General features: G+C 53.8%; 7 protein-coding genes across 7 annotated transcripts; 5 read left to right on the top strand and 2 right to left on the bottom strand.

Annotated features, from left to right (window-relative positions):
* Positions 1-91: 91 nt before the first annotated feature.
* BDP81DRAFT_447401 (peptidyl-prolyl cis-trans isomerase E) lies at positions 92-723 on the top strand (the record flags this gene model as incomplete). Its single annotated transcript, XM_060592176.1, has 2 exons — positions 92-412; positions 583-723. The coding sequence occupies 2 exons, from the start codon at positions 92-94 to the stop codon at positions 721-723; spliced, it is 462 nt and encodes a 153-aa protein (XP_060448387.1).
* A 259-nt stretch (positions 724-982) lies between these two features.
* On the bottom strand, positions 983-1486 carry BDP81DRAFT_391841 (uncharacterized protein; the record flags this gene model as incomplete). Its single annotated transcript, XM_060587600.1, has 4 exons — positions 983-1116; positions 1169-1231; positions 1347-1362; positions 1424-1486. 4 exons carry the CDS (start codon positions 1484-1486, stop codon positions 983-985), a joined length of 276 nt encoding a protein of 91 aa, XP_060448386.1.
* A 351-nt stretch (positions 1487-1837) lies between these two features.
* BDP81DRAFT_391840 (cytochrome c oxidase subunit 6B) lies at positions 1838-2377 on the top strand (the record flags this gene model as incomplete). The annotated part of the gene is made up of 4 exons (XM_060587599.1): positions 1838-1886; positions 2062-2174; positions 2230-2293; positions 2343-2377. 4 exons carry the CDS (start codon positions 1838-1840, stop codon positions 2375-2377), a joined length of 261 nt encoding a protein of 86 aa, XP_060448385.1.
* Positions 2378-2533: 156 nt separating this feature from the next.
* BDP81DRAFT_183371 (telomere stability and silencing-domain-containing protein) lies at positions 2534-3855 on the bottom strand. The gene has a single exon (XM_060582310.1). The coding sequence runs from the start codon at positions 3576-3578 to the stop codon at positions 2724-2726; it is 855 nt and encodes a 284-aa protein (XP_060448384.1). The 5' UTR covers positions 3579-3855; the 3' UTR covers positions 2534-2723.
* A 170-nt stretch (positions 3856-4025) lies between these two features.
* Positions 4026-4661, top strand: BDP81DRAFT_268582 (Plectin/S10 domain-containing protein; the record flags this gene model as incomplete). The annotated part of the gene is made up of 3 exons (XM_060582912.1): positions 4026-4064; positions 4135-4553; positions 4643-4661. Coding segments are annotated over 3 exons (477 nt in total), but the record flags the coding sequence as incomplete, so codon positions are not given.
* A 2845-nt stretch (positions 4662-7506) lies between these two features.
* On the top strand, positions 7507-9168 carry BDP81DRAFT_459149 (alcohol dehydrogenase GroES-like domain-containing protein; the record flags this gene model as incomplete). Its single annotated transcript, XM_060593507.1, has 9 exons — positions 7507-7541; positions 7657-7760; positions 7859-7863; positions 7930-8013; positions 8072-8176; positions 8243-8446; positions 8516-8781; positions 8838-8935; positions 9011-9168. 9 exons carry the CDS (start codon positions 7507-7509, stop codon positions 9166-9168), a joined length of 1059 nt encoding a protein of 352 aa, XP_060448382.1.
* A 2112-nt stretch (positions 9169-11280) lies between these two features.
* Positions 11281-12344, top strand: BDP81DRAFT_369720 (uncharacterized protein). The gene is made up of 2 exons (XM_060586593.1): positions 11281-11514; positions 11578-12344. Exons 1-2 carry the CDS (start codon positions 11435-11437, stop codon positions 12251-12253), a joined length of 756 nt encoding a protein of 251 aa, XP_060448381.1. The 5' UTR covers positions 11281-11434; the 3' UTR covers positions 12254-12344.
* Positions 12345-14025: the final 1681 nt, after the last annotated feature.

The following is a 14025-nucleotide window of genomic DNA, read 5'->3' as shown; positions in this document are numbered from 1 at the left end:
CTGTCACCCAACCGCGCTCATTTTCACAAGGCACTGTTGAGCAGAATTAAACGAGTTCAATAACCGCCAAACAATCACATTACCAGTCAATATGACGGATGCAGCGCGCTGGAAGTCGACGGTCTTCGTGGGCGGTCTGGCCTCGATAGTGACGGCCGCCAACGTTCACGATGCGTTCATCCCCTTTGGAGAAATCGCCGACGTATCGCTACCCAAGAACGACAAGCCAAACTCAACGGACCCTCACCGTGGCTTCGCCTATGTTGAGTATGAAGACACGGAGGATGCGAAAGAAGCCATTGACAACATGGATCAGTCGGAATTCTTCGGACGAGTCATCAAGGTGTCAGCCGCCAAAGTCCCCAAGAGCGCAGAAGAAGGCCTGGGCAGCAAGAAGGCTGTATGGGAACAAGTTAGTCACTTCTCACAGTTGCGTCTCATCTACATGATACATTCACTGTTCTACTTACTCCTTCTCCTCTTCTTTGCTAAGCACTATTCCCACCACTCTGGTTCAACGCTTCTCTCCTCGCTCACTCTGGCTTATCAAGCCTTGGAATAACTTACTGACGTTCATCATAGGAGGGATGGCTGGCAGAGCATGCTGTTGGTGAGGAGGATGGATTGGCAACAGATCAGGGTACGACGCAGATTGAAATGCGTGGGGATGATCCCATGCAAGGTTTGGAGGGGCTCGACGTTGCGGGACCACGACCAGAGTGAAGATGTTGTGTGAACGTAGGCGACCAATGCCTCATTCGAATTACATAGCGACGGCGTTCACATGGTTTTACTGAGATATTAAAGGGGCACGGCTTTTCTCTAATACTCGAGGCGGAGAAGCACAATGAGAAAGGAAATGAAAGCAGCGTCTCTGGTGCCTTTTGATCTGTCTTTGTCGTAGACTTATACAAACTGATCCTCCCTAATAACACATGAGCGCCATGGTCAAACGTTCTCCCGTCGTCCTCATAACCTTCGCTTAGTGGTGCTCCTCTCCGTGGCCGGCGTCGGCGGCAGACTTGCCCTGGCGCTTGAGACGGATGGTCTTGTCGGTCATGAAGTGGCGTCCGACGGAGTAGGTGGCAGCGGCCAGAGCGAAGCCAACGACGACACCTATATATCGTCAACAACAATTTGACGTAACCTTGAATGTCCAATGACGTACCGAGGGGGATCAATTCGGGGGGGATCTGGCGGAGCTTGCGCAGTCTCTGGGAGACGGTGTGGCCTAGGATCGACTTTGTCAGCCCCTGCTATTCATTTCGCAACACCACAGTCTGTCGTCGAGATGTATATCGGGTATCGTGGGAGCCTTCAATGGCTGGGGGTGGATGTCGACGTACCGACTTGGTCCTCGGCCTAAGGGGAGACATAAGAATTAGCGATTGAGCTTATCCGGGCCGGCGAAATTTCAACGTACGGGAACGGGGGACATCTTGCGCAGAGTCGGGCGGAAAGCGCGGAGACCGAGAGTAGGACGCATTTTGGCGATTTCGTTTTTTGTTTGAAGAGGGGAGATTTTCGGTCCTGTCGGTACGGCGGGAGGGAGCGTAGTTGATCGGGATTGGATCTCAAAATGAGTGTTTAGAAGTTGGACTGGACTTCCATCGGTCTGGTCTGATGTTGGACTGGAGCTCGACCCACCTTTCTAATGCCTGAGGCCCGATTGGCCATCTTCAGGCATCCACCCGTTCTCGCCCGTCACCACCTGATTCTCGGTGCAGAAACGACCATTCAATTGCTCTCAAAGCATCAACACCGATCGCACGCCGCTGCCCACTCGACCCCATCACCAGATCCGACTCCCAGTCAATTGAACTCGCAAGCCGCCAAAATGTCCGACGATCAGGAGCTCGTTACCAAGCCCTTCAAGTTCGTTACCGGTACGCTGAAGAAATATCCCTCTCCAAATTATGGTCTGATCTTTTTTCCGAGGCTAACTGATGAGCACTATAGCCGGTATGAACCCTCCGCCCGAACCACCGAAACCCGCGATAGCGTCACCTCAATTGAGAGCGGGAATGATGAGCGACGTGAATCTAACATGAACTTGGACAGGCACCGATGCCCGCTACCCGAACATGAACCAGACCAAGCACTGCTGGCAGAACTACGTCGATTACCACAAGTGCATCAACGCCAAGGGCGAGGACTTCGCCCCTTGCCGCCAGGTCCGGACCGTCCGCGAGTTTTGTTGAAAGAATACAGAAAACTAATCTGTCGCAGTTCTGGCTCGGCTACCGCTCTCTGTGCCCCTCTGGCTGGTACACCCGCTGGGACGAGCAGAGAGGTCAGCACTCCGTTCGTATATCAAAAGCACGCATACTGACACATAACAGAGGCCGGCAACTTCCCCGTCAAGCTCGACGCATAAGCGAATTTGGACTCTGTTGTGAGCAGGTTAGACGGAGGAGCCGGGCGACTGTATTACTTCGAGATGGATCGAGACCTCAAATAGAGCATGGGGGGATGTGTCGTGCGACGAAGCTGATGACGCTCCAGGGCGCCGAATTTGATTTCGTGAAAACTATCTGTAGTGTCCGCCCGTTTGATCATTTGTACAAAACCTTGGACCTTGATACCGTTCCCTTGACCCGGCTGACCAGAAACTCCGTGCGCTCCCATTTGTCGTTGAACTCCTTACGCAAGCCAAGCCGTGTGATGAAGATATTTGAAGTAAAGCAGTGAAGAGGTTGTGAGAGGGGAAGCGATTCGTCGACTCACTTCTTCTTGCCTTTAACTTCATCCTCGTCAGAACTCATAAACTCATCGTCCTCGTCGAATCCAAAGAACGTCCTTGGCTTATCCTTGGGCGCCTTGGCCGGTTCCGACGGCGGGGTTGACTCCTTCGAGCTGCCGCCTTCCTCCTCCTCATCCTCACTCATCTCCTCGTCCGTCTCCTCTGATCCTGTCGATCCTTGCGACGTACCAAGGAGGTTGTCCTTGTACTTTCCGGCTTTCATGGCAGCAAGTACCGCTTCGCGGGTTCTCTCGTTGGACTCTTCCTTGTCCTCAACCCACTTTCCGTCGAGGCGACCTTTGCTGCCGTTCTTGATCTCATCCTCGCGCTTCTCTGCAAGCTCGACGATCTGCTCCCATCTTTCACGACGCTTCTCCTTTTCCTTCTTCTCCATCTCTGGCTTGATGGCGAGGTACTCAGCCAGAGCCTTGGCCTCGGTGACGGTCCGCAAACGTCTGCCGTCAAGGTTTCGGCTCGAGTTGTTGGCATCTCCTTGGTTGCGCTTCTTCTTTGAGGACATGCGACCGCCAGCGGCTCGAAGCTGGGATCCGAAACCACCCTTGCCACCGCAAAGCGGTACTGAGAGCCGCAGAGAAACAAAGTCATCGTCGATAGACGACAGAAGATCTGATACTGGCTTGGAGGATGACGTTGACAGTTCTTTGTTGGAAATGGTCGTTAGGATAAGGCGGTTATCTGTGGCGGGCAGTCGCTCGTCAAGCTGTTGTCGCAGGTCGCATAGGGTCGTCGTCGAGGGAACGGGCAATACCAGTGTCGATGGCAGGCCCAATCCAGCAAAGGTACTGACGAATACGTTGACGTTCTTGACAGCCATTTTGCGAGTTCAGAATGCCTTGTTTCCGTGGTCGAAGTAGTTGATTTGTCGATTTGCGCCGACGCAATAGTTAATCGATGTCTGGGCGACGGTCTCCAGGCGGAACGAGGACGTGAAGTGGCAGGCAAATGTTCAGTGTTTGGATACAAGGATGATTATGACATGGGCCCGGCTTATCGCCGATACCTAGCAAACGAGTGAGGCGCAGAGCCTTGAGGAAGTGTGGCGGACCTTGGGGATGCATCCAGTTATCAATAGGCGTTATCTACACGTGACCAATCTGCGTGCCTTCAGAGCGCCCCACACTTCGTCCGTTCCGCGTAGGGTTGACGCCCACTAGGCTATTCTACCTTCCCACGACGAATTTCGAAACTTTTTGTTAGTTCTCGACAGCGCTCGATCAGACATCCCACTCATCGACCAGCAGCGACCACGACAACCGCCACGATGTTGATCCCCAAGGCCGACCGCAAGAAGATCCACGAGGTTAGATTTACAATTTTCAGACGTGCTGAAAAATTGGGAGGATAGCGATTGCTGACGACGAAAATTACAGTACCTCTTCCGTGAGGGTGTCCTCGTCGCGAAGAAGGACTTCAACCTCCCCAAGCACCCCGACATCGACACCAAGAACCTGTTCGTCGTCAAGGCCTGCCAGTCGCTCACCTCCCGCGGCTATGTCAAGACCCAGTTCTCGTGGCAGTACTACTACTACACCCTGACCCCCGAGGGTCTCGACTACCTCCGCGAGTGGCTTCACCTTCCCGCCGAGATTGTCCCCGCCACCCACATCAAGCAGCAGCGCTCCCACGCTCCTCCCCGCGGCATGCTCGGCGAGGGCGAGCGCGAGAGAAGACCCTTCGGCGGCCGTGGCCGTGGAGGTGACCGTGGTGACCGTGAGGGTGGCTACCGCCGCCGTGATGCTGGCGAGGGCGGCAAGGAGGGTGGTGCCCCTGGTGGATTCGAGCCCCAATTGTGAGCCTCAATCCCTCGAACGCTTTGCGCCATGTCGATACGGCGCATAGTAAGGGCTGGAACGTCTTTCTTGCTAACACATTTTATAGCCGTGGTGGCTTTGGCCGTGGCCGTGGCGCCGCTCCCCCCTCGTAAGAGGATTCTTTCCTATCGGCTTTTACTCTCGAGACGCATTAGCAGAAACAAAAAGGCACCGACATGTACTCTAAAAAGTGGATGGCCGGAACAGTCGCGCGTCTGTTAACGTCACAGACAACGGGGGAAACATCGTGGGAGTTTGGAGGTTAGATCCTCGGAAATCGTTTGCATCAAAAGGTCATGAATTGCAGCCTGCGGCTTGTGCCGCTTCCTCCAAACTGTGAAACGTCTTTTTGTCCTTACCACGCTGTGATGAGCAAGCAGTGTCTGCCGGCTAGCACGTGGGGTGGTGCTGAAGTTGCGAGAGGCCACGTTCAAGACCCCTTCTGCATGTCGAGGCCAGGCAAAGACGAGAAAAAGAAACGAGGACAATGCGCAAAGCGTTTCTCAAGTCGAGGATGGACAAGAAAGGGGTCCGTCTATGAAGGAATGTTGAGAGCCTGGGGTAAGCGCCGACGCACGTAGGATAGCTTCAGCAGGCTTTGCACGAATAACGTATGGTTCCAGACATGAGTGCATTTTGTGTGTAGCGCCGCCGCCCCCTCTGTGCAAAGAAGCAATGCGCGATGTTCCCTTGCCTTAGCGAATATGCGTGATAGCCTCGAAAGTTGAACGGGATGGCCAGCTGGAGGAATCCCGAGGCGGGTTAGTAACTTGGTATTGCCATGGGGAAATGGCGGTGACTGCGTAAATCTCATGACTGCCAGGTTTCTGGACGCCGAATGGGCGAGAGTCTCAATTGTGCCCCCGCGCAAGGTCGGAACTCAAGCACCCTCTCCACACTTTTGTAAATGCTATCTGGCTGTGTGCCTTTGTCTCAGCAAGTGAGATGTGCTGCATTGGCTCAGAAGAGAACAGGACGCCTTCCTCAACGTCCTGCCGTGCCTTGGGTGCCATTCCTTGCACCTCGTTCAGTAAGAGGGTAGGGTTCATCCCCCCTCCCCCTCACTCCTACGTACCTGGCCTCCTCCCACCTGCACCTGTGCCAGCTTCCGGACGCGGTTACCTCGATATCCCTGAGCCGTGGGATGAGAAGGCAAGACGAGGTCTTGGGGACGGGTACTTGCCATGAAAGTCACCTCACCCAATCGACGCCTTGTACAACTCAACCCGACGTCAACTTACACACAGCTTCACCACACTACCAGCGGCAGAACATCTACTACCTAATCCAGGGAGCTGCAAAGCAAGCTTCGATTCTTCTCTAGCCGCGCCAGCACAGACGAGCATTCCTTCATGCCCAGCACCTTGTCGTACAGAACAATAGTCAGAGACAAGATTAAGCTATGAGCCACCAAACGCAAACCAAGCCCAACCTCAGGGTGACAGAAATCCAGAAACTTATCAGAGCACTCCGCGACCCATCCCACTATCTTCGTGCCAACGCGGTACGTAAGTCGATTCCATGTGGAGGCAGCGTCTCCACGCCAAGGTCTGGCGCTACAAAGTCAGCAAACCGGGGAACAACCGGCGAGGGGGGGCGCTCCAAGGATAGCGCGTGGAGAGAGAATCGCGGGCGCGGATATCAGCAAGAGCCAGGGCGCCGGGCATGGTCGAGACGAGGAGACTAGGTACTGTAAGTTCATGTCATGTGCCATGGGGTGTCACCATTCTCCTTCTCTCCTTGGCCCGGCTCTGGGAGTGTTTTGTTGAGGTAGTGTACCAGGGGAAGGGTGCCGGATGTGCGAGATAAGCACTGCGGCGGAAGTGGACCACCTGGCGGGAAGGAAAAGCAGAGATGGTGTTGTTGATGGTGGAAGTGGTGTTGTCACTGTCTGGTTCACACACTTACAATTCGAGACCAGCACTTCTTGCACGCTCCCCACTCTCCAATTCGGATGCACCTCGCTAGCTCTCGCGTCTCTGAGTGGCTCGATGAGAGTGTCTTGACCCCATACAATGGGAAGAGCTAGAGAGCTGGACTTCCTGGAGGTTGTGGGAAGCTCATCCGTGGATGCGTTGCCACGGCCTTGCCCCTCACACTTTGATTATTCTCTCTGCTTTTCGATTGCTCCCAAAGCCATTACCTCCCGACTTTCCCGGGCTTGGAAGTCTGGTGCTGGTGGCAGCCCTGCCCTGCGTGATGACGCCAGGTTTGCAGCAATAACTCCGCTGAAAGTCTGGGGGCGGGGCAATTTTTGGACGGACAGGGGGTTTAGACTTTGCTCAGCTCTGTGGTCTGCCAACAGCTCCGTTCTTTCTCAGGTGCTTTTCACCCTCACCGATCAATGTTTGGCCAGACCAGGCCGGGGCCTTGCTAGAGGCGTGGCATGCCGTCTCGTGTATGTACCATCATTTGTTGGCCGAGTGGCGCGTCGATATGGTCGAGGATACGTCTGCGGACGCGGGATGCAGCTACCTACGCCAACATGCCGGATAGCACCGCACGAATGAAGAGGTACATGCACTCGGTGTAGCCATCGAACCTCGCCGATTTGACCGTACAATGCAAGTCCAAGGGAGGGTTTAGATGTAGGTACCCTGACCTTAGACACGCCAGCCAACAACGCCTTGGACCCTGGTCCCATCTCCGTCCCAAGATGCGCCCATTCCCCGCGCTGCTCAAAGAAGGCCACATATATAGCTCCCATTTCCACCTCTCAAAGCTTGCCGTAGAGACAACAAATCAAGCTTCCCCTCACTCTGTTTGCCATTCAGTGAGTCCCCCCCAGTTTACGTTGTCTGCTTCCATGGTTGCTTGTTTCGCTTTGAAATGGGCTGAGCTTCACTTGCACTGAGGACATTCGCTAACTGAGCATCAACCTACGACAGCACACCTACCACCCTGCAGAATACAGGTCGAAAATCTTTCAATATGTCGAACCTTCCCAAGCAGATGAAGGCTCTTCGGTATGGCTCCTCTCTGCCGACCATGAGTGTTCGTCGGGTCAGCGTGGCAGTTCACGCGACTTTGGTCGCTGGATCATCTACCCCTCTATCGGCGCTAAGCTGACCCCTCATTTAGGTACGAGAAGCCCGAGGATTGGTCAATTGTCCAGGTTCCTCTCCCTGAGCTTCGGGAGAACGACGTTCTGGTCAAAGTGAGAGCTTGCGGTGTTTGTGGCACTGGTAAGTAAATCACACTCTCTCTTGTGTACCACTGCATACGCTGTGCAAGCTGGGACGATCTTTTGCTTTGATCTGTACGACTAACACGAAGGCCACAGACTTGGTAAAACCTCCGAAGCCTCGCGACCTCCAGTCATGCCTCTAGTGGTATAACTGACATTGTTGATAGCACATTCACGAGGGAGAGTTCATTGCAAAGTTCCCCCTGATCCCTGGCCATGAAACTGTTGGTGTCGTTGCCGCTGTCGGACCTGTAAGCAAACCCATTGTTGACAACATCTGACGACATGGCTGCTGACGAGAAGATACAGAAAGTCAAGGACTTCAAGGTCGGCGACCGTGTTGCTGCCGATAACAGTGAGCTCTGCAATGAGTGCTTCTACTGCCGACGTGGAGAGCTTTTGCTCTGCGAGCACGTATGCCCGGCCCCACTTCACCACTTACACGGACGGATGATAAAATAACACTTTTTTCTTTTGCAGTTCGAGGCCCACGGTGTCACCATGAACGGTGGTTTCGCCGAATACTGCGCGTACCCTGCCGGCAAGGTCTTCAAGATCCACAACCTTAACGACGTCGACGCCACTCTTCTCGAGCCCGCCTCCTGCGCCTGCCACGGCTTGGACAAGATCCGGCCCCGCCTCGGATCAAGCGTCCTTATGTTCGGCGCCGGCCCCACCGGCCTCGTGAGTCCCACCTCGGCCGGAAAACGGCACCCCGTGCACCAATGACTGACCGGTGTACTTCCAATGTAGATGCTCGCTCAACTCATGCGCCACAACGGTGGTTGCAATGTCACCATCGCGGCTCCTCAAGGTCTGAAGATGGACCTCGCTCGCAGCTTGGATGCCGCCGACAACTACGTTGAACTGTCCCGCTCCGACCCCCAGGTTCAGTTCACCCAGCTTCAGAAGGACCACCCCTACGGCTTCGACGTCGTAGTCGAGGCTACCGGTTCCGTGAAGATTCTCGAGGATGCCATCAACTACGTCCGCCGTGGCGGCAAGCTCGTCGTTTACGGGTAAGGCTGCAACTCACCGTCCAGTGTGCCCGGTTGCTAATTTGTCAAAAATGTAGTGTCTACAACAGCTCCGCCCGTGTTTCATGGCCCCCTTCCAAGATTTTCGGTGACGAGATCACCATCCTCGGCTCCTTCTCCGAGACCTACATGTTCCGTACGTATCAATCTTTGAGATTTGTGCCTACTGCATGCAATAGGTCAATGGCGAGTTATACTGACACTCGCGCAGCCGCCACCATTGACTACCTCGACTCGGGCAAGGTCAAGACCAAGGGCATCGTCAACAAGACGTTCAAGCTCGAGCAGTTTGGCGAAGCTCTCGAGTCCATCAAGAACAAGAGCGCCATCAAGGCCGCCATTGTTTTTGATGATGCTACTGGAGTGTAAGGGCTCTCTGTGCAGCAACGCAAGCATGACAGAACAGATTTGGTCTCTCTCTCTCTCTCTCTCTCTCTCTCTCTCTCTCTCTCTCTCTCCCCTTCTTTGACACTCTCCCCCGAGTACGAAGTTGCCTTTTGATCGTTTGTTGTTTGTTGAAAAAAAGTCTCGCTTAGCTCATCTCATTTCGTCACTTAGACAAGCATCGGATCGGAGTCAGAAGCTGGTGGGACGGTTGTAGAGTGGAACGGCGGTAGTTGTCGAATCAAGCGGTTGGTGTCAAATCGAGCGATTGGGGAATAGTGAACTTTGGAAAAAAGGTGGTTGGCGGCGCAGAAGAGATGGTTGTTTGGAACGGTTGATGACTTGATGACGACTATGGGTGTCCGGCGGTTGAGAATTTTGGTTGAGGTTTTAGCGTAGGGCGGGCGGCTCGGCGGTTGCGGAGTTTTGAGAGAGGAGTGAATCCGAGAAAGAAAAACAAAAAAAAAGGTCTCTTCAATGGGGTGAAGGAAGAGAGAGAGAGAAACTTGGGTCTTGTTCTGTTCGTCTTTTTTCTCCCCTTTACCCAGTTTTTTTTCCTGCTCGACAATAAAAGAGCGATGAATCACCACGAGCTCCTCTTCAATTTCGGACCCGAGTCCGGAAACGTATTTCTGTCTTGGAGTTGGAATGTTGGTTTGCTCTACGCAGTCCCAAAGGGTTCTTCTATCAAATCTAGGTAATGGGATCTCGATTTCGCTCTCCAAGATGACTTACCTACCAACGAAAATCTTGGACAAAGGAGAGGAGGGAATGGCATTCCGTAGGGTTTACTTCGCATCATCCATACGGCGCAGATGGGACCGAAGCCTATTCCCGTTTCTTCTCATTCGTAACCCCTCCACACCTCACCTCCAAGATCGACTCTACCTTAGCTGGACAAATTCACCCCCGCCTTCGTGATACCACCACATCTCTACTAAATAGAGCTTGTATCTACCACTGCCGGGGGGGGGGGGGGGGGGGGGGGAAGCATCTCCAATCAATAAACATCCCGCACCCTTCCTTCTCCTCCTCCACCTGTCCCTCGGTGAAAGGCTGAGGCACATGCCAAAAATTCAATTCTTTCTTTCCAACGTTGCGTACCGAGATTGTCCCCGCATCAACAACTTGCGTCACCCAGCCCGCTATTGCATTAACTTACAGACGTGTTTTAACCCTCTTGGCTCCAATATTTCGACAACCGTGTCAACGTAAACATTCCGAGTCAGCCTTGGGTATCAGCGAGGAGGTGGGCAGTGTTCACAGCCCTCATACCCACTTAGGTTTACTACTTCTGGAACGTGACAAAAGGGTCCTGACTGGCAGATGTTGCGCCACTGACACATGCGGGTCGGAAAGAATACAGTCAAGTATGCGAGCGAGCGAGTTGAGGCTGAGACTCTTCTTGCCGCCAGCCGGCCGAGGCGCGGGTCTCGTCCCCGGACTCTCTCTCTCTCTCTCTTTCTTTCTTTTGAGTTGAAGGTGTGGGGAAAAGGGCAGGTAAGCGCCCAATGCTTCCCGAAACGGGACGTCCAAGCGAAATGGAAACCAAATAAAGAAGCATTCATTCGCATTGCGGGATCCGCCGTCGAAGAAAAAGCTGTGCGAATGCGGGTGCGGGTGCGTTGCGTAGTGTGCGTGAGCTGGCTCCTGCTTCTGTAGCTGCGAAGGAAACCCTCGCTCTCCATTGGTGTTTCACCACACAGGGAATTGCCGTTTTGAGGAGGCAAAGAGGATCGGTGGGTTGATCGATCTGTCATACACGCAGGGGTGTAATCCGAAGTGTTGGGCTCACCGAATAGCAACCATTCTTCGTCTGGTGGGCTGCCCGTTCTAAACCCCCTGAGGCCTTGTCAAGTTTTGGACGGGGTGTGGCAGGGTAGCAAGCTATGCGAAGAGCTATGCGAAGAGCTATGCGAACTGTGTTGTGATGGTGGGTTCTGTTGGAGACGAGACTCAGGTTCCGAGGCAAAAAGTGAATCTGTGGCAGCTCAGTAGCACATGGCATGGCAGCTAATCCTGCATGTGTTCGTTCTGACGACAGTGAGGCCGTATCGGGGTTGTGATGACCAGGATATTGGACGATATGGCGAGCGTGTATAAAGCCCAATGTTCCTCACCTTGCTTTTCCTACCAATTCGTCAATCACCTTCAACTGCACTAATCAAGTCTCACTTACAACAAAACCCAAACCAGCTTACTGAACGTCACCACTCCCCTAGCGCTTCCACAAATCAGCACACTAGCCAAAATGGACGCGATCACCCAGGCCATTCTCAACCGCTCCAAGCTGGAGGTGGAACACATCAAGATTTCCCAGCCCACGGCTGAGTAAGTCATTCCTGCACCTTGGTGGCATCCTGTAGCATAAACTGACTGTTGTGTGAATTACAGCACCTTTGTCATGGGAATTGTGAGCAGGGTCACAGGAACCGGACCCATGGGCGCGACCATGGCACCGATGACCGTCGATATGATGTTCAACGGAGGCTGCTTCGGCAAGCTGGATCTTCCCGAGGTCAAGACCAAGTCCGGAGGTACGGAGGTTGTCGTCAAGGACCAGCTTATCAAGATTCTCGACCGCAATGCCTTCATGGCGTTCGTCAAAGCCATCATGTGCGACGAAAACCTGGTGTTGCGACTCGACAACGGCGACTGCACAATCAAGGCGCTCGGCCTGTCAGCCAAGGTCAAATACGCAAAGGACGTGCCCATCATTGGTATGGGTGGTCCCAAGATCGCGCAGGTTAACTCTCAAGAGCGTGGCGGTGGTTTCGTCAACACGATGAAGGTGTACAACCCCAGCCCGTTGGAGATTGACCACGGCATCAGCAAGTTCGAGCTCCGAAGCGAGAGCGGCGAGGTACTGGCAGAGCTGGAGGGTGACCTGAAGATTGTGAAGGGTGACTTCGAAAGCACATTGCAGGGCACGCTCAAGAAGGGCGCCAAGGCATCGGACAAGGCGAGAATGGTCGGTACCGGAACAAAGGAGCCCAACTGGTGCAACGACACGATCAAGTTTATCAACTCCCAATTCTCGGTATCGCCGCAGTTTGCGCAGATGCTGTAGAGGTTTGGGAGCGAGGTGATAACCAGGTAGCTGTTCATACGTTATGACGAATGAGAATATGACCATGTTCGCAAACACCCACAAATTCCCCGTGTATGATGCATTGATCTGGAGTTGTCAGCAGAGAGACGATAAGCGAGCCACATGGATCCAATAGTAAGCACTACTCGTTTCACTGTTCCTGACACTTTTGGCAGCTTGCATATCGATTGACAGAGTGACGGTGAGGAGTAGGACAACAGATTTCCTGGCTCTTGCTTTCATTCTCTGCTGGTATCCCTTCACTGGCCCGTCCGTAGAAAATTGAATGAACTATGTCATTGGCCAGGAGAACAGGAGCAACAGGTCTGGAATAAAACAGCTTTCGAAGACGGTAATGACCAAGGCTACAGGGACCGGCCGATGCCGCCCTACTCTTGATCGCTCGTGGGCTCGAGTGCGCAGACAAAGTGACTGGAGCTCATGGGGCCCGAGAAGACAACAATTGACGTCACGGCGGCCGTCAGGTCCGGAGCTGTTCGCCTGAAGCTTCCTCCGTAGCTTGGGGGACCCCGGTTATCCGGGCATGGACGGCGAGGTTGAAGAGTCGGGCTCGAGGGTGTGTCATGGATGCATGGAGATGCTGAAACGGCCGAGGCAGCGTGTTGTGCCAGTTGTCGTCTGCTGAAGCTACGGTATCGGTATGTGATGAAGGTTGAGGATGCAACTGTGCAATAGCAAAGGACCGGAGCAGACACCCAATGGCAGGGGCCTGTCAGTGACGAAACGGGGATCCGCGATTACATCCTTCTTTCCCCCACATTCGAAGTTCCATTAGCCGAGCTTGGCGCTGGAAGGCACCGACGGGACTCGGAAGGACTCAAGGAGACCCGACGTGGATGGATGGGGGCATTTCACCTTACCTAAGGTACTTAGGTACGGATAGGGGGGCAGAGGGAACAAACCGTCCGTCTCCCGAAGTTCCCCCCCGCCGAGTGCCGGTCTCGGGGAAGTGCGACCTTGGACCGCTAGCTGCAGCGTGAGTGGTGTGCTAAGGCAGGGCAATAGCGGGAGGGCATGCACGCTGGAGACTGGAGTGTTCCCCTGCAGGGATTCCCACAGCCGCGGACGGCTTGGTTTCGTTTGCTTTGGCGAGTTGGGTTACACTGGAGTCTGGAGCTGAGTGCTGACCCATCACCCAGCGAAAAGGCCCCCCTGCTTCAGGCACTCAGCCCAGGACCCCTAAAACACACCTTACTCATCCGTCCCTCAAAAAAAAAAAAAAAACCCCCCCATTTGAGGCAGGGGTTGTCATCAGGAAATTGCAGCATTTCATGTCACTCCACAGCTGTCCAGGCTGTTCATTCTGTTATCTTACATGAGATTCGCAACGTGGCTGATCATGTTTGACGTTTCTGGGACCTTAATTACAGCAACCTCTTTAGCAGTTCATGCATCAAGGTAGGGTAGGTTCGTACGTAGTAACTTGCTTCTTTCCAGAAGGTTATTCGGGATTAATGTCAGGGAGAGAAACATATCTGTAGGAAACTCGAAAGGGCACTCAGTCAGCCGCCCGGCGCTTCACAGGGATCGGCTGTTTAATCAGTTTGATGTGCTAATATGTTTGCCCTGAGATACGCAGCTTGCTGATTCGCTCTCGGCTGCGTGTGCGCCCAGCGTCGACTGTCGAATACGAGACTTGACAAGATTGAGATGAGAGAACATGGAGCCTGGCATAGGGAATGTCTTGGTTCGGATCGCTGCTGCCGTTACATTGTTCAATTTTTGTCCAC

The sequence above is a fragment of the Colletotrichum phormii genome, assembly GCF_030913505.1.
Source record: "Colletotrichum phormii strain CBS 102054 chromosome Unknown BDP81scaffold_5, whole genome shotgun sequence".
NCBI classification, from domain to species: Eukaryota; Fungi; Ascomycota; class Sordariomycetes; order Glomerellales; family Glomerellaceae; genus Colletotrichum; species Colletotrichum phormii.
Note: the sequence above shows the minus strand (reverse complement) of the source record. Positions and strands in the feature narration are given on the sequence as shown.

Coding starts and splice junctions, on each gene's coding strand:
- BDP81DRAFT_183371 (XM_060582310.1), bottom strand. CDS start 3,578: ATGGCTGTCAAGAACGTCAACGTATTCGTCAGTACCTTTGCTGGATTG.
- BDP81DRAFT_369720 (XM_060586593.1), top strand. CDS start 11,435: ATGGACGCGATCACCCAGGCCATTCTCAACCGCTCCAAGCTGGAGGTG. Junction 11,515..11,577: donor ATTTCCCAGCCCACGGCTGA/GTAAGTCATTCC, acceptor TGTGAATTACAG/CACCTTTGTCATGGGAATTG.